The sequence below is a fragment of the Thamnophis sirtalis genome, unplaced genomic scaffold, assembly GCF_051295495.1.
Source record: "Thamnophis sirtalis isolate CommonGarterSnake01/CBP01778 unplaced genomic scaffold, rThaSir2_p1.2 scaffold_14, whole genome shotgun sequence".
In the NCBI taxonomy this organism is placed as follows: domain Eukaryota; kingdom Metazoa; phylum Chordata; class Lepidosauria; order Squamata; family Natricidae; genus Thamnophis; species Thamnophis sirtalis.
In genome coordinates, this window is record NW_028261394.1 from 41753235 (window position 1) to 41777499 (window position 24265).

General features: G+C 45.1%; 1 protein-coding gene across 1 annotated transcript in view; it reads left to right on the plus strand.

Moving 5' to 3' along the window:
- The first annotated feature begins 2553 nt into the window (after positions 1-2553).
- The window catches only part of LONP2 (lon peptidase 2, peroxisomal), a 54707-nt gene continuing 32995 nt past the window's right edge, over positions 2554-24265 (plus strand). The window contains exons 1-8 of the mRNA XM_087729533.1: positions 2554-2867; positions 4994-5222; positions 6374-6505; positions 7470-7592; positions 8987-9150; positions 10959-11053; positions 12949-13207; positions 22302-22443. Of these exons, the coding sequence (XP_087585659.1) occupies positions 2629-2867; positions 4994-5222; positions 6374-6505; positions 7470-7592; positions 8987-9150; positions 10959-11053; positions 12949-13207; positions 22302-22443 (1383 nt within the window). The 5' untranslated portion in view covers positions 2554-2628. The remainder of the gene's footprint in view (positions 2868-4993; positions 5223-6373; positions 6506-7469; positions 7593-8986; positions 9151-10958; positions 11054-12948; positions 13208-22301; positions 22444-24265) is intronic.

Consider the following 24265-nt stretch of genomic DNA (forward strand, 5'->3'; position numbering starts at 1 on the left):
GAAGTACAAAATGCCAATGAATTTAGGGAACAAGGAAGGTGTCACTCACATAATGGCTTTGCAATACCTAGAAAAGTCAACTCACTCTGTCTCTGTCTCTGTCTCTGTCTCTCTCCACCAGGAATATCCATTATAAAAACACAAATAATTCAAAGCAGGGTTTCATGTCATGGTTGCCAATTTCATTGTTTTCACTTTTCTTTGAAAATGTGTGTACTTCACGTTTTTACCCTATCAAGCACTCCATTTGATATCTCTTTTTGTGTGTGTTTATAACAATTTTATGAATGTGTGATATAACACACAGAAAAAAAAAATACAAAAGCAAAAAGGATAAATAGGGAAGGGAAAAGCGTGGAAAAGAAAGAGGGGGAAGAAAGGGCTTTGACTTCTGACTCCCTTTCGATGCAGTAGAATAGGGAAATAACATCAAACCACGACTTTTCAGTTTTACATAGCAGTTTAAATTAGCCTTTTCCGTAACACCATCTCTATCTAATCAGTAAAACCCCAAAATCAAAAATTTCATTTTTTTTCTACCTCAAGCACAAAGTCCAGGAGTGGTTTCCAGTTAGAAACAAAGGTTTTTATATACATTTTTTTCCTTGATCAAAACTCTCCATTTGATTTGGATACACTGGATCCAAATTAAGTTTAAACACCAGTATGTGTGGGCATGATTTAATCTTTTATTTTCTTGAGCTAGTACATATACTTAATAAAACCAGGTTCAGTTAACTCGAGATGATTTCAGTGGGTCTCCATAAAACGTTTAAAACATCTGCTGATAAGCCTTTTTTTAAAAAACATCCCATTTATTAAAGCTCAGGAAATCAAATAATGCGTGATGCCCTGACACCTTGTGGTCATAAACTGATATAGCAACAGGAGAGAGTCTGGAATTGTTTCACAGTATATATAATTTTTCCAAGTAAAATAATTGGGTTCCTTGACCAATACAGTTGAATTTCTTTCACAGCTGTAGCACTTAGACTTATATAGCGCTTCACAGTGCTTTACAGCCCTCTCTAAGCAGTTTACAAGGTCTGAGTCCTCATTTTACCGACCTCGCAAGGATGGCTGAGTCAACCTTGAGCTGGTCAGGATCGAACTCCTGGCTGTGGGCAGAGCTAGCCTACAATATGGCATTCTACCACTGTGCCACCATGGAAGGAAGGAAAAAAATATCAACAGCACTTAGACTTATATACTGCTTCACAGTGCTTTACAGCCCTCTCTAAGCGGTTTAAAGAGTCAGCCTCTTGCCCCCAACAATCGGGGTCCTCATTTTAACCACCTCGGAAGGATGGAAGGCTGAGTCAACCTTGAGCTGGTCAGAATCGAACTCCTGGAAGTGGGCAGAGCTGGCCTGCAAGATGCAATTCTTACCACTGCACCAAAAAGGAAGGAAGGAAGGAAGGAAGGAAGGAAGGAAGGAAGGAAGGAAGGAAGGACTAGCAATAGCACTTAGACTTATATGCTGCTTTACAGCCCTCTCTAAGCGGTTTACGGAGTCAGCCTCTTGCCCCCAACAATCGGAGTCCTCATTTTAACCACCTTGGAAGGATGGAAGGCTGAGTCAACCTTGAGCCTGGTGAGATTCGAACTGCCAAAATGCAGGCAGTCCAAATTTCATCTAGGTTGTCAACTTTTAACTGCTCCTCACACTCTCTGCATTTTCTTGTCTTAAAGGCTTAAAAATGTACAGGAAGTCCTTGACTTACAACAATTTATTTAGAAAGCGTTCAAAATTTCAATGCCCCTCTCCAAAAAGCAACATGATTAGTCCTTGCAGCTGTAACTACTACATTGAAGCATCCCTAAATATCGTTTTAATGGTTTTTTAAAACTCGCCTGATGGCTCTCATCTTAAAAGTTCATTTAGTGACTATTCCAAGTTACAACAATAGCAATAGCAATAGCAATAGCAGTAGACTTATATACCGCTTCATAGGCCTTTCAGGCCTCTCTAAGCGGTTTACAGAGAGTCAGCATATTGCCCCCAACAATCTGGGTCCTCATTTTACCCACCTCGGAAGGATGGAGGGCTGAGTCAACCCTGAGCCGGTGAGATTTGAACCGCTGACCTGCTGATCTAGCAGTAGCCTGCAGTGCTGCATTGCCACTGCGCCACAACAGCCCTGGAAAAAGTGACTTGTGATCGTCTCCGCTTATGACCGTTGCGGCATCCCGCTCTTGACAGGATTTACATTTTGATTGCAGCTGATTCATATTTATGACGGTCGCTGTGGATGTAGGTCCTGCAATTCCCCCTTTTTGTGACCATCCAGCAAGCAAAGTCAATGGGGGAGCCAGATTCACTTAACAACCGAGAGGGATTCACTTCACCAACGTGGCAAGAACCGCCTTTAAAATGGACCATCAACTGATACTCGTTTTTTTTTAATGAATTGTCAATTGCGTTTCCGTTTCTCCACGCTGAAAGAGGCGGCGCAATACCAGCCGCGGCCGGAGGGGGCGGCCGCGAGTAGCGTGCGCGGCTTGCGCCGTTTGTTCCCCGCCGCTCGCCGTAACACGGCCTTATAGGCGGACGCGACGCGGCAAGCCTTGCTTGCTCGCGCGAGACAGAGAGGCGAGCCCGAAGCCGCCAGTCTGCGGCCTCCGACCATGGCGTCGTCCTCGGGCAGCGCCATCCAAATCCCGACCCGCCTGCCGCTGCTGCTGACGCCCGAAGCCGTGCTGCTGCCGGGCTCCACCATGCGCGCCAGCGTGGACTCCCCGCGGAACATGCAGTTGGTGCGGAGCCGGCTGCTGAAGGGCACGTCGCTCAAGAGCACCATCCTCGGCGTCATTCCTGACACGAAGGACCCGCTCAGCGACCTCGACGCCCTCCCGCCGCTCCACAGGTGCAGCGTCCGGCTTTCCCCGCCGCGGTCGCTTTGGCAACGGGCGCCCCCTCCCACCTCCAGCTCCCCCTGTTGCCCTTCCCAACATGGCGGTCGTGACGTCATGTGGTCCACGCCCCCCTCGTTTCCCCTCACGCCGCTTGTCTTAATCCCAAAGACCTTCCTTTGCGTTGCCATGGTCACCGTCCGGCCTGTTGCCACGGAGCTACCCCTCCCTCTTTTCCTCTGGCCACCTATCACACCTAGGTTCACCGTTGCCATGGCGACTGCAGCCCCCTCCTTCCTCTCTCCTTTCTGGCTAAGGATGCTCTTGGGTAATTGGGGCTAATTATTACCTTATCAGAGTTGAGACATTGAGTTTTATTTCTGATTTAATCCATTTAAATAGCTGCCCGTCTCCTGGCAGGAATTTTGTATTATCCAGTCATTTTTCTCTTGGTCCACAAAAGAGGTCCAAGGATGACTTGGTCTTTGTTCATAAAAAGCAATAATCATGGATGTGAGATTTTATTTATTTATTACATTTTTATACCCCCTGTAAAAAAGGGGATGTGGTGGCTCAGTAGCTAAGACGCTGAGCTTGTCGATCAGAAAGGTCGGCAGTTCAAATCCCTAGCGCCACGTAAGCTCCCATTACTTGTCCCAGTTTCTGCCAACCTAGAAGTTCGAAAGCATGTAAAAAATGCAAGTAGAAAAATAGGGACCACTTTTGGTGGGAAGGTAACAGCGTTCCCTGCGCCTTCGGTGTTTAGTCATGCCGGCCACATGACCACGGAGACGTCTTTGGACAGCGCTGGCTTTTCGGCTTTGAAATGGAGATGAGCACTGCCCCCTAGAGTTGGGAACGACTAGCACATATATGCGAGGGGAACCTTTACCTTTTTATACCTCCCATCTTCTATATAAGGTGATTCTTGGAAGTTATGGAAATTTAATAAATCAGTAGGTTATGAATTTGCCTGACAATCCCAATTTCGTGCTGCTTGAGGAGTGGAGCACCGTTAGGATGAGAAGTTCAGTTACTGTTTTGATGGCAGTAACAAGAGGAGTTTATACTAGGAATAGATGCTAAAAAAATGTTTACTTGCAAGCTTTAGAAACTTTGCATTTGGGAAATGGATTTAGATGTTAATGGCGTGAGAAAACGTACCGGTACCAGTCAGAATCTTGTGTTCTGCCCTTGAAAGTGGCTTGAGAAGATTATGGGAATGTATGTAGGTCAGGATCTCAAGGGGGGGGACATAGTTTAAGGAAAACACTCCGTACAACTGAAGTTGCCACTGGTGAGAAAGCAAGGGATTGGTCAGGTTAAAAAGCAGCTTTCTTTTTCAGCAAAGAAGCGGCTGCAGAAATGCAATGAATGAAAGAAAGTGTGTATTGCTTTTTTAGTGCTTGAATGTGGGTTTATAAACTGTCAAATGCTTCGTCAAAAGATTGAAAGGGTTGCCCATTCAAAAAAAAAAATCATAGACATCGCTGTGTAAAATTCCTGTCTAAAACAGGAATGTTTTTCAAAGTATCTTTAAGTCTTTCCTGTGGCTGGGCCTAACATGATAATGTTAACCCCTTTCTCCTGGACATGGACAATACCTTCTAAAACAGCTCCATGGAGACAGGTAGCTCTCAGTCACTAAACCATTCGTTTAGTGACCTTGGAGTTACAACGGCACTGAAAAAAGTGACCGCTTTTCACACTTAAGGACCGTTGCTCCATCCCTGTGGTCACGTGATCAAAATTCAGGCGCTTGGCAGTTAACTTAGATTTATGACGGTTGCAGTGTCCTGGAGTCACGTGATTCCTTTTTGCGACTTTCTGACAAACCACGTCAATGGTGAAGCCGGCTTCACTTAACGACCAAATTGCTAGCCTAAAAAATCGCAAGGATTCACTTAACAACTGTGGCGAGAAAGGTCTTGAAATGGGGAGGGGGGGCAAAATTCACTTCTCTGTCTTGCTTAGCAACAGGCATTTTGGGCTCAACTGTGGTCCTAAGTTGAGGATTGTTTGTAGGGTTAGCCCTTCTGCTCGGGAAGCATCTTCCAAAACAGCTCCAAAGATGTCTCCTGCTCAATTATTCCTATTGTGGCATGGCAAATAACAGTTGCTTTTTCTTGGCCCATTTCAGGATTGGCACAGCTGCGCTGGCCATTCAGGTGGTTGGCAGCAACTGGCCAAAGCCCCATTACACCTTGCTGTTGACGGGCCTCTGCAGGTTCCAGATTTTGCAGCTGGTGAAGGAGAAACCTTATCCCGTTGCAGATGTTGAGCAGTTGGATCGGCTGGAACAATTTACCAACAACTCGGAGGAAGAGCTGGGGGAGCTGCCGGAGCAATTCTATAAATATGCAGTGCAGGTTAGCCGCTGCCTTGAAATGGTACTAAATATCTGAATTATCCGTGGAGGAAATTAGGACAGATCCCTGCACGTAAAGGAATTGCAGCTCAGGAGCGAAGTCCACGCTTCGTTGCTGATGCAATGTTAGTTGTTTACTTGTCCCGTTGAAATGTTCTCTCTCACCCATTTGGGATCAGGAGGACACATTTTCATCCAGGCTGCAAGAGAAAAAAGAAAAAGGCCAGGCCATGCTAGAGAGATTAGAGCCAGTACAAAGGTCCCAACAATACTTTTTTTCAAAAGGCAACTGGGCTTTCTTGCGTATTCTTTGAAGACATTTTGCTTCCCGCCCAAGAAGCTTCTTCACTTCTGACAGTCGGAACGGAGCAGTCAAAGCCTTGCTTCTCTGACCAAGAGCCCCAAAAGTTTATTTGCTTTTCTGATAAAGTTGTTTGAGGACGAGATTCCTGTCGTCATTCTCAAACAACTGCTGCTTGCCCCTTCGTGTGAATCCTGCAGATAGTTCTGTCTGAAAGCTGCTCAGGTTGCATTAGAAAAAAGCATCCTTCAGTTTTGTAGACAGCGGAGTTCTTGGCCCTTCTTCTGTCGGCTGGGCAAGTCGCTCCAGAGTAAACAACCTTGGCACAGCTGAAATACAAGAAATTTGAGATTTGAGAAGTTTATTTTTATGCCGCCCTTTTCCCTGGGGGGACTCAGGGCGGCTTACAACTCGAAAAGGGGGGGGAAACAAACATTTAACACGTAGGACAGTACGTCATTAAAAACACAACATTCATACCATTCGGGTGGGTTACAGTCTTTAGCCCCAGGCCTGACGGGATAGCCAGATTTTGAGGGCTGTGCGGAAGGTCTGGAGGGTGGTGAGGGTGCGAATCTCCACGGGGAGATCGTTCCATAGGGTCGGAGCTGCCACCGAGAAGGCTCTCCTCCGCGTGGTTGCCAGTCGACATTGACTAGCAGATGGGACTCAGAGGAGGCCTAATCTATGGGATCTAATAGGTCGAGTGGAGGTGATTGGCTCTTTGGATGGCTCTTTGTTTTGTGGTTGATCTATCCAGTAATATTGGTTTATTATCCTGAGTAATATGAATGAATACTAGTATTAAAATGTTGCTCTACATTTCCCCCTCCCTTTCCCTCCCCCCAAAGCTGGTGGAGATGTTGGATATGTCCATCCCGGCGGTGGCAAAACTGAGGCGCTTATTGGACAACCTACCCAGAGAAGCTCTACCAGATATTGTCACCTCGATCATCCGTACCAGCAACCAGGAGAAGCTTCAGGTATCAACCGCTGCTTCTGTTCTGGTTTCACAGAGGAAAGCCCATTTTTAATTTTGTATATTTATACCTACCGAAACACTGCCAAGCTGAAACACACAAAAAAAGGCTTCTTGTCAATTCCCTTACAAGATTAGCCAATGTGTTACACAAGCATTGGTGTAATGAAAAACATAGGGTAAAGGTTCCCCTCGCACCTACTGTATTTTTCGGAGTATAAGACACACCGGAGTATAAGACGCAGCAAGATTTTGAAGAGGAAAATTTTTAAAAAAGGTTTTTGCACTCTGCAAACCTCCCAAAAACGGCCCATTTTTTTTCTCCCCAAAAGGCATGAATAGAATAGCCTTTAGGGAGCTTGCAGAGCACTCCTGGGGTGGAGCGGGGGCAAAAACGAGCAAAAAACGGCTCTTTTTTCTGAAAACGGGCCCGTTTTTTGTAAAAAAAAGGGGCATGGATAGCCTTTAGGAAGCTTATAGAGTGCTCCTGGGGAGGGGCTGGGGAGGGGTACAATTCAGCAAAAAATGGGCCGTTTTCTGCTCATTTCTGCTCTCCCCAGCCCCCAGGAGCGCTCTAAAAGCTTCCTAGAGGCTCTGCACGGCCATTTTGGTGAAGGGGGAAGAGTTTCGGGCGGCAAAAAATGCTGTATTCTGTGTATAAGACGCACCCAGATTTTCAGCCTCTTTTTTGAGGGGAAAGGGTGCGTCTTATACTCCGAAAAATACGATAGTAGTCCCTGACCCTCGGGTGGGGGGGGGCGGTCCTATGATGGGATATGTCCAGCTTGCTCATTTGCCCCTCAGGAATAGCAGTGAAAGAGAAGCTCAAAACAAGATAGATTCTGATAGCTTGTGGTGCTTTAAAATCTCTCTGATCCGTTTCAAATTAGGCAAGCACATTTTGTGGTTAAATCTGAGAAGAAGGCAAGGGAACTCACCCTTAATAATGCTTTGTACTTTTCTATTAGATCCTGGATGCTGTGGGTTTAGAAGCACGATTCAAAATGACCATACCTTTGCTCGTGAGGCAGATTGAAGGTTTGAAGCTTCTGCAGAAGACCAGAAAACATAAGCAGGATGACGAGAAACGGGTATTATTATTTTTTTGTAATAAAACGATTTACTTCAAGGTGTAGAAATAGTCCTGTGTGGGTGTAATTTATTTGGCAGAAGTATTAGCAACAGGACTGATTTAGCAATGGCAAAAAGCAATAAGGAGGGGAACTAAATTGGGGCTGTAACTCAGCAGTAAAATGCACATTGTCCTTGCAAATTCAGTTCAGCCTTCTCATCTCCAGGCAAGGCCAGCCAGGTGGTTGAAACGGGAGGACTGCCAACAGGTAACAGAGACATGATTGTGCTAGATACTTAATGGTTCTGAAATTAATATAGGAACGTGTTTCCCACTTTTAATATAGGACATGGGGTTTAGTATTCCCGTATTTCTTGTTGTGCAGCAACCTTTCAGAAAACTCTGAGCTCATTTGATCCTACTTAGGCCATACCTGGAATGTTGCATCAGGTTTTGCTCAAAAGATGTCAACACTTGGAGAAAAAGTCCAGAGAAGAGAAAACTAAGATGATCAATGGCCTGGAGACTAAAACACATGAAGAACAGTTGCAGGAATTGGATATGGGTAGTTTAGAAAGAAGAAGGATTAGGGGTGACATGCTAGTAGTACTATTTATTTATTTATTTGTCTTGTATGCCGCCCACTCCCGGAGGACTCCGGGCGGCTCACAAAAGACAAGGGAAAGGGGAGAAATGAGACAAAGACAACATATTAAAAACAAGACCAACATTCACAATTTCTATGGAGGTAGATGCTTCTCAGCTCCCCCCAGCCTGCTGGAACAGCCAGGACTTGGTGGCTTTGCGGAAGGCCGGGAGGGTAGTAAGGATCCGGATCTCAACAGGGAGCTCGTTCCAGAGGGCCGGAGCTGCAACAGAGAAGGCTCTCCCCCCCGGGGAGTCGCCAGCCGACATTGGCTGGCAGATGGAATCCGGAGGAGACCCAACCTGTGCGATCTAATTGGTCTGAGAGAGGTAATCGGCAGGAGGCGGTCTCTCAGGTACCCAGGTCCGATGCCATGTAGGGCTTTATAGGTAGCGGCCAGCACCTTGAAGCGGATTCGGAGACTAGTGCTCCAGTATTAGTGGGGCTGTCACAAAGAAGAGGGGGTCAGTTTATTTTCCAAAGCACCAGAAGGCCCCACAAGAAAGATTGGATGGAAACTAATCAAGGAGAGAAGCAACCTAGAATTAAGGAGAAATATCCTGACAGGGAGGACAGTTAACCAGTGGAACAGAAGTTGCCTTCAGAAGTTGTAGGTGCTCCAACCTTGGAACTTTTTAAGACACACTTGTCTGAAATGATATAGGGTCCCCTGCTTGGACTAGAAGACCTCCACGATCCTTTCCAGCTCTATTCTGATTGATTGATTGATTGATTGATTGTACTCTTCCCACCTTTCAATTCCCTAGATCGTAGCAATACGTCCTATGCGGAGGATCGGCCACATTTCAGGTGCTATGGAGGATGAGGAAGAGGATGAAGATCACAACGATATCATCATTCTCGAGAAGAAAATCCGAGCCTCTCGCATGCCTGAGCAAGCTCTGAAAGTCTGTATCAAGGAAGTTAAAAGGTCCAGTCAGTTTTTTTCATCGCTTTCGATCCCCTTCTGTTAATGGAACATGTTTTATCGATGGATGGCGGGAGCATACATTTTTTTAGTTTAGGGGTGTTTTTTGCCTTTGGTTTTGATATTCGCTCGGAAGATCACCTCTCTTTATTCTGTGCGTGTTGGTGCAATCCCGAATACCTAAAGGGTGGGGTGGGGCATAATTCTAACAAATGAAATAAAGATGCATCAAAGGCCAGCTGTGCTGAGAAGACACTCCCATTACATTTGGTAAATCTTATTTCCAAATAAGCATGCTGGGGATTATAGTCTTAAGTTGCATAATGCTGCTCTTGAGATGTGGTTTTTATGTTCCTGTTTCACATGCACTAAATAGGATTTTGTAAGCGCAAGAACTGGATAAGAGCCATGGTGGCGCAGTGGTAAGAATGCAGTACTGCAGACTAACACATTGCGCACTCCAGTTCGATACTGACCGGCTCAAAGTTGACTCAGCCTTCCATCCTTCCGAGATGGGTAAAACGAGGACCCAGATTGTTGGGGGCAATAGGCTGATTCTGTAAACCACTTAGAGAGGGCTGTAAAACACTGTGAAGAGATATATAAGTCTAAGTGCTATTGCCCTTCCTTCCTTCCTTCCTTCCTTCCTTCCTTCCTTCCTTCCTTCCTTCCTTCCTTCCTCCCTCCCTCCCTCCCTCCCTCCCTCCCTCCCTCCCTCCCTCCTTCCTTCCTTCCTTCCTTCCTTCCTTCCTTCCTTGTACAATGGTTAGAATGCAGTATTGCAGACTCTGCCCACAGCCAGCAGTTAGGTCCTGATTGGCTCCAGGTTGACTCAGCCTTCCTTCCATCCTTTTGAGGTGGACAAAATGAGGACCCATATTGTTAGGGGCAATAAGCTGACTCTGTAAAAACCACTTAGAGAGGTCTGTAAAGCACTGTGAAGCGATATATTAGTCTTAAGTGCTATTGCAGGCTAACTCTGCCCACTGCCAGATGTTTGATTCTGAGCAATGCAAGGTTGACTCAGCCTTCCATCCTTCCAAGGTTGGTAAAATGAGGACCCAGATTGTTGGGGGGCAATAGGCTGTAAAAACCACTTAGTGAGGGCTGTAAAGCACTGTGAAGAGGTATATAAATCTAAATGCTATTGCTATATTGTGAATTAGACATGTTTCTAATTCATTTAAGTACGGAAGAGATCCCTTTTCAGATGCATTAAAAACCTGTGGCCTATTTGGCAGCATCAAACGTCCTCCGGTTGTAACCTTTGGCAAACATTCTGAACATTAAGACAAACTGAATGTTAACGTTATGTAGACAGTCCTCGACTTGCAACCGTTCAAAGTTACAACGGCACTGAAAAGGTGGTTTGTGACCCTTTTTCACACTAACCACCTTAGTAGCATCGCCATCATCATGTGGTCAAAATTCTGATTCTTGGCAATCGGTTCATACTTACGACCGTTGCGGTGTCCCAAGGTCACGGTGATCCCCTTTTGCGACCTGACAAGCAATGGGGAAGCCAGCTTCACTTAATAACTGGGTGACTAACTTACGAACTACAGTGATTCCCTTAAAACCCTGGCAAGAAAGGTCATAAAAATGGGGCAAAACCCCCTTGACAAATGTCTCACTCAACAACAAGCGTTTGGCTCTGTTGTGGGACTCCCTGTGTTAGTGCAGGCTAATAGACTGTAGTGTCATGTTAGTGTCATTCAAGTATTCCAGTAACGGGCTTTCATTTCTTTGCAGTCTTATCTGCAGATTTTAATTTTGGTTCTTCAAGTTAACAAGTTCGCCGACTTTTCTAGGTTAAAGAAGATGCCTCAATCCATGCCAGAATATGCCTTAACTCGGAATTATTTGGAATTGATGGTGGAATTACCCTGGAGCAAAAATACCAAAGGTCAGTGGTTATTTCCTTAGGATGAGAATACTATTTTTTTTAAAAAAAAGATCATAGAAACATCCTCTATTTAAATACAGGTGGTCCTCGATTTGTGACCACAATTCAGCCCCAGATATGTGAAACCGTTGTTAAGTGCGTTTTGCTCTGTTTTATGACTTTCCCCGCTGACTGTCTTCTCCGTGTATGACTTGGACTGTTTGATGGACTCTGATACCTCTATTTTCCACGAAAGTAAAAGCCTATTTAAACTGCAGTGTCTCTCTATGCTGGTTTGTGTGTTCTCCAACACAACGCTCACAACGCTTCTCTGAACGCACTCGCTCTCCCAACGGGGAGCTTACCTAACAAAAGGGTCACAAAAGGTGATCACGTTACCACCAGGCGCACCCCGACCGTCATAAATACACGCCAGTTGCCAAGCATCCAAGTTTCAATCACATGACCAGAGGTGGTATTCAGCCAGTTCTGACAGGTTCTGGAGAACCGGTAGCGGAAATTTTGAGTAGTTCGGAGAACTGGCAAATAGGCTGGCCCCGCCCCGCCCCCTCTGCCTCCCAGCTGATCTTCTTTTGTTGCCCTGAACAGGCGAACGGAGCTGGAAAGCAGGTTAGTGGGGTGGGGAGGGAATGGGGATTTTGCGACCGCCTGCTGCCAATTACCTCCCAAAGACCCATTAGATCGCACAGGGTTGGCCTCCTCCGGGTTCCGTCTACCAGCCAATGCCATCTGGCTACAACCCGGGGAAGGGCCTTCTCTGTGGCAGCTCCGGCCCTTTGGAACGAACTCCCCGCAGAGATTCGGACCCTCACCTCTCTCCAGGCCTTCCGAAAAGCCGTTAAAACCTGGCTGTGTCGGCAGGCCTGGGGTTGATGAGTTCTCTTCCCCTCTCGACTTGTGTGACTGTTGGCTATTTTAAATGCTTGTTTTGTACTTGTGTGTTCCCTTCCCGCTTGAGTTGTTCACCGCCCTGAGTCCCTGCAGGGAATAGGGCGGCATATAAATAAAACAAATCTCAATCTTTGCAGTATCCTTCCCCTGCCACAAAACCACGCCCACAAAGCCACACCCACAGAAGCGGTAGTAAAAACTTTTGAATCCTATCGCTGCAGGTGACCATGGGAATCAGGTGCCATTGTAACTTTGAACAGACCGTAAATGAACTGTTTCTCAAAATCAGCTCTTTTAAAGTTTAAGGCACCGGTTGGATTGTTTTCTATTGCTGGTGTTTGCAGTATATTGAATTACGATATGACAGGGTCACTTTCACCCAAAGTTCCAGCAGCTTCAATTCCCTCTATCATTTCTTCTCTATTAGTAAGATTTAGATCCAGAATAGTTTCCTCCTATATATTTTGGATGATAAAGTGGTCAGCTGGGTTGGTTAGGAATCTGTTTGATCTCCCACTGGCTGCAGTTGGGGCTCCCAGTTGATAACTGGATAGTTAAGTTTCCCATTAGCAATAGCAGTTAGACTTATATACCGCTTCATAGGGCTTTCAGCCCTCTCTAAGCGGTTTACAGAGTCAGCATATCGCCCCCAACAACAATCCGGGTCCTCATTTCACCCACCTCGGAAGGATGGAAGGCTGAGTCAACCTTGAGCCGGTGAGATTTGAACCGCCGAACTGCAGATAGCAGTCAGCTGAAGTGGCCTGCAGTACTGCACCCTAACCACTGTGCCACCTCGGCTCTTTTACTTTACATACTCCATTACTACTGGGGTATGCTTCCTGCATACATCTGTTAACTGGCTGGCCGAGAGTTCATCTATTTCTTCTGATTGGTTGGTTGGCCTGTAATATCGAAGGCTACCTGCAACGGTATTCTTCTGGTTGCCGGAAGAAGGATCTTTGCTCAAGGGTGTAAATAGGTCTTATTGTTCGGCTTAACAGATTGCCTGGATATCCGTGCAGCCAGGGTGCTTCTGGACAACGATCATTATGCCATGGAGAAGCTGAAGAAGAGAGTGTTGGAGTACTTGGCAGTCAGGCAGCTGAAGAACAATTTAAAGGGCCCCATCCTGTGCTTCGTGGGACCCCCCGGAGTCGGGAAAACCAGCGTGGGGCGATCGGTGGCCAAGACTTTGGGCCGAGAGTTCCACCGCATCGCACTGGGGGGAGTGTGTGACCAGTCTGACATCCGAGGTCACAGGTATTTTAAGTCTTTATTGTTGTTGTTGTTTTTGTTGTTGTTGTGATGTAGAGGCTGTGGAAAAAAACCATTCATCCTGTTTCCTCACTTCTATGAGCCGAGGTGGCGCAGTGGGTAGGGTGCAGTACTGCAGGCCACTTCAGCTGACTGTTATCTGCAGTTCAGCGGTTCTAATCTCACCGGCTCAAGGTCGACTCAGACTTCCATCCTTCCGAGGTGGGTAAAATGAGGACCCGGATTGTTGGGGGCAATATGCTGACTCTGTAAACCGCTTAGAGAGGGCTGAAAGCCCTATGAAGCGGTATATAAGTCTAACTGCTATTGCTATTGCTATTCTATCCCACTGATAAATGACTTGCCCTGTCATTTTGTACGCAACCACACAAAAATTTCCCTACTTCCACAGAGTAGGAAGTTCCCTCTGGTTTTACACCCAATTCAAAGTAAAACTTTGTCACTCCCTCCCCCCCCCAACCGAGTCTCCAGTCACATGGTCCAATCAGCATACAGTTCAGTGGCTAGGTGACCTCAGTCTCCACCTTTCAAACACCTGTACCAACATGCTTGATTCTCAGGGGAAATAATTTTATTTAGGCTACAACCGCCCCCAGCTATCTCTACACCCCCCTCCTCCCTGGCTCCTTCGCTCCAGGCCGTGACAGCCCTGAAGCAGTGAGAAGATAAACCTCCTTAAGAGAGAAAAAGAAAATGGCCACAGTTCAGCCAACTTCAGGGTTGACAGGCTTCCCCCCTTCAATTGAACACCTTGATCCATGGTGGAACACCTTAGTCACACCATGTGACTAAACCCAAACAATGGGACACGACATAATGTAACCTCTGCATGGGTCTGCTCAGAGTTAAAGCGAAGGTGGGGTGTGTATACTCTTCCAATATATAGATTCTATATATCCAGTTGTGCTACCTTTGAGGGTGACACCTGGACCCTTTTAAAACTCCAGTCATCTAAAAAGAGGCATCCATGAATTCAGTTCGTGGTAGAGGATTTGGACCCCAAAGCATCCAGCTATCTATGTTCAGCAGATCCCAAGCAGGAGAAAACTCATCCTTGGGCGGTCATCGTAACTGGAGTGGCAGTAGAAACCTATTATTTCAAGGAAGATTATAGAGAAAGTTTAAGGCGTCCATGTAGTTCCAAGAATCCAGACGCAGTTGTAGCAATCATAGTTGTAGGGATGGACTTGGAGGCTGTTTTAAGTGTGGGACATTAAAAAGACCGGTCAGAATCGCCATTGAAAAGGCTCCTTAGGGGATGAAATACTTCCCTAGGAGGCTGAGCTAGTTTTTTTTAGTTTTGGCAGCTGCCGTTTGGTGTTTAACTGGAACAGAAGGTGCTGATTTGGGGGAAAAGTTTAAACATGTTGCCCAAATGATCTGACATGTATGTTCACGGCTGCAAGCTAGAACAGGGCAAATGAAAATGTATGGCAACATAGAAGGTGTTATTAGGGTGAGGTGAAAATTTAAATTGTGTGTGTGTGTGTGTGTGTGTGATCCCTTGGGAAAAGAAGCGTGGTGTTTGTGCAAGGAGAAAAAGGTGATCTTGGCCAAGCGAAACAAGGCTGTTGCTCTTCTCCATGCAGCGAAGCGCCTTTTGCTCATAGTTGGTGCAGCTGGGATTTGCACTGCTGATCGTAACCTGGGTGAAAGTCTCATAGAAACATAGAAATCTGATGAGAGAAAAAGATCTAGTGATCCCTCAAGTTTGTCCTTTTGAGTTCTTTCTTTCTTTCTTTCTTTCTTTCTTTCTTTCTTTCTTTCTTTCTTTTTTCTTTCTTTCTTTCTTTCCTTCCTTCCTTCCTTCTTTCCTTCCTTCCTTCTTTCCTTCCTTCCTTCTTTCTCTTTCTTTCTTTCTTTCTTTCTTTCTTTCTTTCTTTCTTTCTTTCTTCCCTTCCTTCCTTCTTTCCTTCCTTTCTTTTCTTTCTTTCTCTTTCTTTTTCTTCCTTCCTTCTCTCCTTCCCTTTCTTTCTTCCTCTTTTTCTTTCTTTTTTTCTTCCTTTTTCCCTCCCTCCCTCCCCTTTCTTTCTTTTCCTTCCTTCCTTCCTTCCTTCTCTCCCTCTATCCTCTTTCCCTCTCTCTTTCTTTTTTCTTTCTCTATTTTTCTTTTTTTCTTCCTTCTCTTCTTCCTCTCTCTCTTTCTTAGTTTTTCTTCCTTCCTTCCTTCTCTCCTTTTCCCTGTCTAGCTCTCTCTCTCTCTTCCTTCCTTCCTTCCTTCCTTCCTTCCTTCCTTTCCATTATTTTTATATTTTATTTAAATGTGATTTTTAATTTTTGCCGGACGATGGACATGTGTCTATCCCAATCATGTTTAAACTCAGTAACTGATGACTGACCCACCTCCTCTGCTGGAAGTTGGTTCCCAGCCTCTGCTATGCTATCTACTTCTTCTCATGCTGATCTATGAAACCACCATGACTTAATAATGATTGTATGTCAGCCCATTTCAGGTTGGCTTGTTAGAACACTTTCACTAGTTATTTGTTATATGAATGAATGTTCAGGCAAATGGCACAGGGCAGTGTTTCTCAACCTTGACCATCTTAATATGGTTGGACTTCAACTCCCAGAATTCTCCAGCCAGTCATGCTGGCTGGAGAATTCTGGGGGTTGAAGTTCATCTATCTTAAAGTTGCGGTGGTTGAGAAAAACTGGCATAGAGTTTCTTGATCAGTTTTCCTAATAATTGCATTTTATCATAGACACCTAGAATTTCTCAATTCTTGATTCTTGAATCCAGTGCAGGAAAGTTGGGAACTAGGCCAGTGGGGCTGACTGGCACTACAGGTAACTTTTGTTACCACCTGAAGCCTGCTGGAATTTATGGAAGGTGCTTCCAAGGGTTGATGTTCATGCATTTTCCCAGTAAGTCAAGATACGTTATAAATGCAGTACATGCGCAATTGCCATTTTCTCAGTTCCAATTTCGTCACATCCTAACCTATCTTGAGGATGGGCATAGTGGGAAGCTGGCAACTTGGTTTACCCATCTCTCGTCTGTTGATTAGCCTTCTGAGAAGCAGAACATGTCTTGCTGTTCAAATGCGGACCACTAGAGGATGTTCTATGCCTTTCATTGAAGAGCCTAAAGACAATGAGTATTTTGAAGAGTTTAATTGTTCTGTCAAGAGAGTTTCCCCTCAGTTCTGCGTTGCTTCTCTCCTTGATTAGTTTCCACCCATTGCTTCTTGTCCTGCCCTCAGGTGCCTTGGAGAATAGCTTGACTCCCTCTTCTTTGTGTCAATCCCTGAGATATTGGAAGACTGCTACCATGTCTCCCCTAGCCCTTCTTTTCATCAAACTAGACATACCCAGTTCCTGCAACCGTTCTTCATATGTTTTAGCCTCCAATCCCCTAATCATCTTTGTTGCTCTTCTCTGTACTCTTTCTAGAGTCTCCACATCTTTTTTATGTGATGGTGAGCAAAACTGGATGCAGCATTCCAGGTGTTTTTAAGCTAGTAGAAAATCTACATAGTCTGTGAGGGAATGGCTAGGACAGAATATTCCTTCAATAGAGCTAATTTAAGTCTAATAAAATGGTAGGTCTTTAACCACAGTCCTTCCCCTCTTCTTTGCCTTTTAATTTATCTTCCTTTTTCGCTTTGTAACGTGTTATATGAAGCTGTTGTGAAGCTGCCCACCAGCTCATCAAGTGAAAATAAATCAGAAGTGTGACAAGGGACATTCCCGCGACATCCGTTACACAGATAGGATTCTGTCAGTCATTGCCATTCTGCCAATCAGAATTGTCTGATTGTCTTGTGCACTGGCTTTCCACTGCTTAACGGATTTTTTTTTCCCCCCCAGAGAAATGTTGTTTTAGTTGGGACAGATTGGCTGAGTTCAGATTTGACAGCTCAGCCAGAATTCTGTTTTTGTTTAATTCCATTTCAGGGTCTGTGACAGCCGAAGCATTGTCAATGAGAATCTGTGCCTTTATGCCTTCTCTTCGTTTGTCATCTCGGGCTCTTCAACAAACCAGGGCTTAAAACATGGCTCCCAATGAAAACACTTTCATTTTTAACTCTCTCTATATAAGTGGTCCTCGACTTACATGGCCCCAAATTTTTGATGCTAAGCGAGGCAGTTGTTGAGTGAGTTTTGCCCCTTTTTACAATCTTTCTTGTCTCAGCTATGAAGTGCAACTGCCTGTTGTTAGTTAACCAATTTCATTTTTGTACAATGACGACAAAGACGACATGGTTGTTAAGTGAATTTGGCTTCCCCATTGACTTTGTCAGAAGGTCGCGAAGGGGGAATCACGGGACACAGCAACCGTCATAAATATGAAGCAGTTGCTAAGCACCTGAATGTTGGGTTCCACCACAAAACCGCGGTAGACTAAAGCGCGCTTGACGAAAGCGCGTACGTGACGTCATCACAGCGCGACGAAAACAGCACGCTGTGAGCGGGAAACTTAAAAATAACGCGAAAACCTTACCCTAACCCCCCCAAACCTAACCCTAAGCCTAACCCTTAATCTAACCCTAAACCTAACCCTATACCTAACCCTTAACCTAACCCTTAACCTAACCCCAAACCTAACCCTAAACCTAACCCTAAGCCTAACCCTTAACCTAACCCTAACCCTAAACCTAACCCTAACCCTTAACCTAACCCTATACCTAACCCTTAACCTAACCCTTAACCTAACCCCAAACCTAACCCTAAACCTAACCCTTAACCTAACCCTTAACCTAACCCCAAACCTAACCCTAAACCTAACCCTTAACCTAACCCCAAACCTAACCCTAAACCTAACCCTTAACCTAACGCTAAACCTAACCCTATACCTAACCCTTAACCTAACGCTAAACCTAACGCTAACCCTTAACCTAACCCTAAACCTAACCCTAACGCTTAACGTAACCCTAAACCTAACCCTAACCCTTAACCTAACCCTAACCCTAAACCTAACCCTTACCTTTATGTGAATCGGCTTGCTGTAAAAGCGCTTTTTAAAGTGCCCTTTTTTTTCCACGGTCGTATTTGTCGCGCTGCTGATGACGTCAGGTACGCGCTTTAATCGGGCGGGCTTTAGTGGACCGCGGTTTTGACGGGTCACGGAATTTTGATCACGTGGCCCTGGGGATGCTGCAAAGGTCGTAAGTGTGAAACGAGGTCGTAAGTCACTTTTTTCAGCGCTAAGCGAACCATCGTAAGTCAAGCAATACCTGAGGTGTTTTCGCTTTTATCCTTTTCTCTTTTTCACGAGACAGAAATTAGACGAACGTGTTTCCAGCCCTTATTTAAAAGAAAACATCTAAGAAGGATCCTTATATTTTCTTGGAGCTATCCGGTACAGATAGTCCTCAACTTACAATGATTCATTTAGCGACCATTCAAAGTTGCAGCGGCACTGGAGAAAGTGACACTTACGACCGTTTTTCCAAACTTACGACCATTGCAGCATTTCCATGGGCACGCGATTCAAATCCAGACCCTCGGCAACCGAGTCACAGTTACGACGGCTGCAGCGTTGCAGGCTTACGTGATTCCCTTTTGCGACAAGTCAAGTCAACGGGGAAACCAGACTCACTTAACAACTATGTCACTAGCTGAATAACTGGAGCGATGCACTTAATGACCGTGGTAAGAAAAGTCGTAAAATGGGGCAAAAATCACTGACCCAGTGTTTCACTTAGCAGCAGAAAAGCTTGGGCTCCATTGTGGCCGTAAGTCAAGGACTACCTGTCTTTGTTATTCCTGGCAAATAAATAAAGAGTCGAAACCTCACAGATTACCTAGCTCGATTCTGTGCAGGCTAAGTTCGCATGAAAAGGCTCCCCTCCTGTGAAAACAGATATTAAATGGTTTTGCCCCGAGCTTAGAAAGTTTCTTATTGTTTATCCCTCCGAAACAACAACACATCTTTATTAAATTCCTCCAGTCGCGCTGGAGAGACGGTGGAAATCTCAGGCTTGGATCCCATCTGGGAGAAGTTTGAGGTTTGGTTCTGTTTTGTGTTTTGGTCCCGGGGGAGGCAGCTAACCCGGAGGCTTTGTCCTTGCCACTAGCCAAGCCAGTGCCAGGCCAAGGAAAAGAAAAGGACTCTCTTATTGTCTGCATTCTTTCGGTCTAATAATAGACCTCCAGGGTTAGGGACTTGTTTGTATGGACTCTCTGGACACGCCCTCCGAGCCTCTTGGGCAGGCTGCTCGGATGCCACAGACGGGGAAAAACATCTCACCGGAGAACATAAACAAGTCTTTGGAGAATTATTTTTCCTATTCCATGCGGGAGAAAAGTGTTTAATCTGTCTCACTAAGTGGTACAAATGCAAAAGCAACAAGAGATTCATTCTCTCTCTCTCTTTCTCACTCTCTCTCTTTCTCTCTTGTCTCTGTTTCTCTCTGTGTTTCTGTTTCGCTCGCTCTCTGTTTCTCACTCTCTGTTTCTCACTCTCTGTCTCTGTTTCTCTCTCTGCCTCTCTCTCTCTCTTCTCACTCTCTCACTCTTTCTCTCTGTTTCTCACTCTCTGTCTGTTTCTCTCTGTCTCTCTCTCTTCTCACTCTCTCTCTGTTTCTCTGTGTTTCTGTGTTTCTCTCTGTGTGTCTGTCTTTCTGTTTCTCTCTCTCTCTTTGTTTCTCTGTTTCGCTCTCTCTGTTTCTCTTTCTCTCTTCTCACTCTCTCTGTTTCTCTGTGTTTCTGTTTTTCTCTGTGTGTCTGTCTTTCTGTTTCTCTTTGTTTCTCTGTTTCGCTCTCTCTGTTTCTCTCTGTCTCTGTTTCTCCCTCTCTTCTCACTCTCTCTCTCTGTGTGGCTGTCTCTGTTTCTCTGTTTCGCTCTCTCTGTTTCTCTCTCTCTGTCTCTGTTTCTCTCTGTCTCTCTCTCTCTCCTCACTCTCTGTTTCTCTGTGTTTCTCTCTGTGTTTCTCTCTGTGTTTCTGTGTGTGTGTCTGTCTCTGTCTGTTTCTCTCTCTCTGTCTGTTTCTCTCTCTGTTTCTGTCTCTCTTCTCTCTGTCTCTATTGCTCTCTCTGTTTCTCTCTCCTTCTGTTTCTCTGTCTGTCTGTCTGCCTATCTGTCTGTCTCTCTCTCTGTGTTTCTCTCTCTTTGTTTCTCTGTGTCTGTCTCTGTTTCTCTCTGTCTCTGTTTTTCTCTCTCTGTTTCTCTCTCTGTCTCTCTGTTTCTGTCTCTTTTTCTCTGTCTTTGTTTCTCTCTGTCTCTGTCTCTATTTTCTCTCTCTCTGTATCTCTGTTTCTCACTCTCTCTCTCTTTGTTTCTCTGTCTCTCTGTTTCTCTCTTTCTCACTCTTGTTTCTCTCTCTCTGTCTCTCTCTTTCTCATTCTGTTTTCCTCCCTCCCCCCCCCCCCCGCTCTACTGGGGTGGAGTTTGGCTTATATCCTGCCCTCTGACATCATTTAGGTCCTGGGAAGGAGACTGGCAAAACATTCCTTCCGCAGCTGGATTTTATTAGCCACACCATTATATAACACAACATTTTCTCCATCATTTTGAAAGTTACACAGGGGTGTATAATCATCTGCCACTTTACTTGATTTATATTTTGTGTGTGAGATTTAGTTGCAGGAAATTCATGAACTCTGCTAAGGTTTCACTACGTGAAGTTACCGGGTATTTTTAGTGATAATATCATAAATTGCAAGTAAGAATAAGTCACTCTATCTATGCACATGCACACATATATACAAACATTTTTTATTATAAATTAAAAAAAAAACATTCTTGTCCCAAAGTCTAAGAAGATACTGGATTTAACTCTGCTACAATAAAGTATGATTTATCATCAGACTTGAATATAACCCATCTTACATCCAGGCCTGTTCTCCAGCTGCCAATTTTTTTTCTTGATTCAGATTTGAGCTGGTCCTCTTATTGTTTAATCAAACTAACAACGTCAAGAAAATCTGTAGCACCATCAGTTCACATTCAAAAACACACACAAATAGGTTTGAATGTCCAGCTTTGCCCGCACTTAGAAATGTTGGGCAGAAATGGATGGTTAACCCTAAAAATTAAAGGAAAAGAAGATTCAGACTATTTCATAACATGGGAACTATTCTATAAATGGTTAAATGACAGATGTTGAGGTTAGAGGAGCGGAATTAGGTGAAATATGGTTTATAGGAGAAAGAAAAACAGAAGAGTAAATATTTTTGATGGTTATATAATCAATACTATAATGGAAGATAATTATGTTATAATATGATTGATGTTATCACATAGTTGTCTATATATTACAGCATATTTGTATGTATGTGTATGTGTATGTGTGAGTGTGTGTGTGTGTGTCTGTATGTGTGTGTATGCAGGTCTTGGTGTATTTTCCTGTGTAAGATTGAGAATATCTTAGCGATGTTTTGATGAGGTCCCACTCGCCATCTTCAGGCTGGTGCCTTCAGCTTTGTGCTTGTGCGAGCAAAGCGTGATTGGAGCTGCCGTCTTTCTATAAATATTGGTGGGGGTGTGTGGAGTGCTGGCTTTGTTGCTGTAAGCGGGTTGGTTGGCTGTGTTGTTACATCTTGAACAGTTGATGGAGTTGATGTAACAACACAGCCAACCAACCCGCTTACAGCAACAAAGCCAGCACTCCACACACCCCCACCAATATTTATAGAAAGACGGCAGCTCCAATCACGCTTTGCTCCCACAAGCACGAAGCTGAAGGCACCAGCCTGAAGATGGCGAGTGGGACTTCGTCGAAACGTCGCCAAGATACTCCCAATCTTACACGGGAAAAGACCCTAATACACCAAGACCTGCATACCTGTACCCGTGAAAATCTACGAAAACATACACACACGCACACACAATGATGGTGACAATGATGATGTTTGTTTGCTTGTTTGTATGCTTGTATGTTAACTCCTTGGACACCTAGAGACAACACTGCTTAACATAGAAAGGAAATGTATGTTATAAAACAATAAAAATATTTTTAAAAAGAAAAGAAATGATTGGCCATTTCACAAAGATGCCTCATTTGGGGGCTGCTGAGAGACTCCCATTGTGGGAGGGTCTTCGCACATCACTTGAGCCGTGCTCGCATCTTCAGTTTTTCGATACTCTCAGTGCCTTGCGTTTCAACCTTCCCATTTTGTCCCTTTTTACCAGGCGCACGTATGTTGGCAGCATGCCTGGCCGTATCATCAACGGCTTGAAGACTGCTGGAGTCAACAACCCGGTCTTCCTCCTGGACGAGGTGGACAAGCTTGGGAAGAGCTTGCAAGGCGATCCCGCAGCTGCGTTACTTGAGGTAGAAAATTGGGGGTGCCTTCTGACGAACAAGGACTGGACCCTGGATTCTCACCTCATGCGCTCCAGATGGGTCGGGACCTCCATCCCAACGTTGTCAGCCAAGGTTCTGGAAGCTGCAAGCCCATCATATCTGGAATACACTAGAACAGGGGTGTCAAACTTGATTTCATTGAGGGCCGCATCAGGGTTGTGTTTGACCTGGGGGGGGGGGTTATGGCCATGCTGGGCGTGACCAGCTCAACGTCACTCGTGTCAGCGGCACCTGTGATGGCCCGAGCGCTCTGCCAATAGCAATAGGAATTAGCAATTAGACTTATATACCGCTTCATAGGGCTTTCAGCCCTCTCTAAGCGGTTTACAGAGTCAGCATATTGCCCCCAACAATCCGGGTCCTCATTTCACCCACCTCGGAAGGATGGAAGGCTGAGTCAACCCTGAGCCGGTGAGATTAGAACTGCCGAACTGCAGATAACAGGCAGCTGAAGTGGCCTGCAGTACTGCACCCTAACCACTGCGCCACCTCGGCTCTTGCAACAAAAACTATTTCGGCTGCGATGGCCTCCTGCAACCCTCTGCCAACGAAAACGTTTTTGCTGGCAGACGCACTGCAGGCTGGTCCTTTGCTGTTTCCAGGGTGGCCCCGCAGGCCAGATCTAAGCACCCCGCAGGTGTTGGGATGCTCCACTTCCAGCTGGTCTTTTGCGCGCCGGGGTGGGTTCCGGCTGGCACTACTGCCGGTTTGCTTCTGTGCCTGATGCACATACCTATGTGCTTGATATGTGCTTTGTGCGCAGGTGCCGTGCAATTAAAATTGTTCCGCACATGGCGCAGAACTGAAAAACAAGATGACGGCGCCAACCGGGGAACCGGTTCAGGGGCATGGCAGGCCTGGGTTGCTGCCGGTTCCAGCAACCCAGGCTGCCAAGCCACTACCGGTTCAGCTGAACCGATCGAAACTGGTAAGAACTGGTAGGAGCCCATGCATGTTTGTGCCCGTGTGTGTAACTTTAAGTTTGGGCATGTACGTGCATGCTCATTTTGGGCACTTGATGTCTAAAAGGTTTGCCATAACTGCTCTATACCATTTCAAACAAATAAATGGTTTCCCCATTTCTTCTCAAAAACCTCCAATAATTTATTTTTTTAAACTTTTAGCCACTGGGTAGAGAAGACGTGACATAGATTTTCTGACAGATGTTTGAGGTATATTTCACCTCTGAAGGAAAACACGACGTAAAGAATATTACATTGTGGATACTTGATGTCTGTTTCGATTCTCGGGACAGGAGGATCTGTGGTTTATCCTCAAACTGTTAAATCAGGGAGTGGTTAGCTTTTTGAAGTGAAATGAACAGCATGCTGGTTTCAGTCCATCAATCAATTTTAGCAGAATATCCCCGCTTGCATCCATATTGGCTTTCCGTGGTAGAGGAATGAAACTGGAGACAATTTATTATTATTTTCTAAAAAAAAAAAGGTTCAATTAAGTTAATATAGGAGAACATGCTAAGAATGATAGCTATTTGGGACTAGAAGCTCATGACAGTAAGCACTTAAGCACGTGGGATTAATATTCTTTAAGGATGGGCATTTTTATTTTTAACAGGAATAGAAAGGGAGAACGTATCAGCAGCATTGGTGAAATAGCAAGTATTTTGTGCTGGGCAAAATTACTAGTCACTTGTCATTAGACAGGGTTTTTTTTTCTTCTTCATGAAATACCGTATTTTTCAGAGTATAAGACGGACCTTTTTCTCCTCAAAAAGGGTGAAAATCTGGGTGCGTCATACAGTGAATACAGCATTTTTGGCCTACCGAAA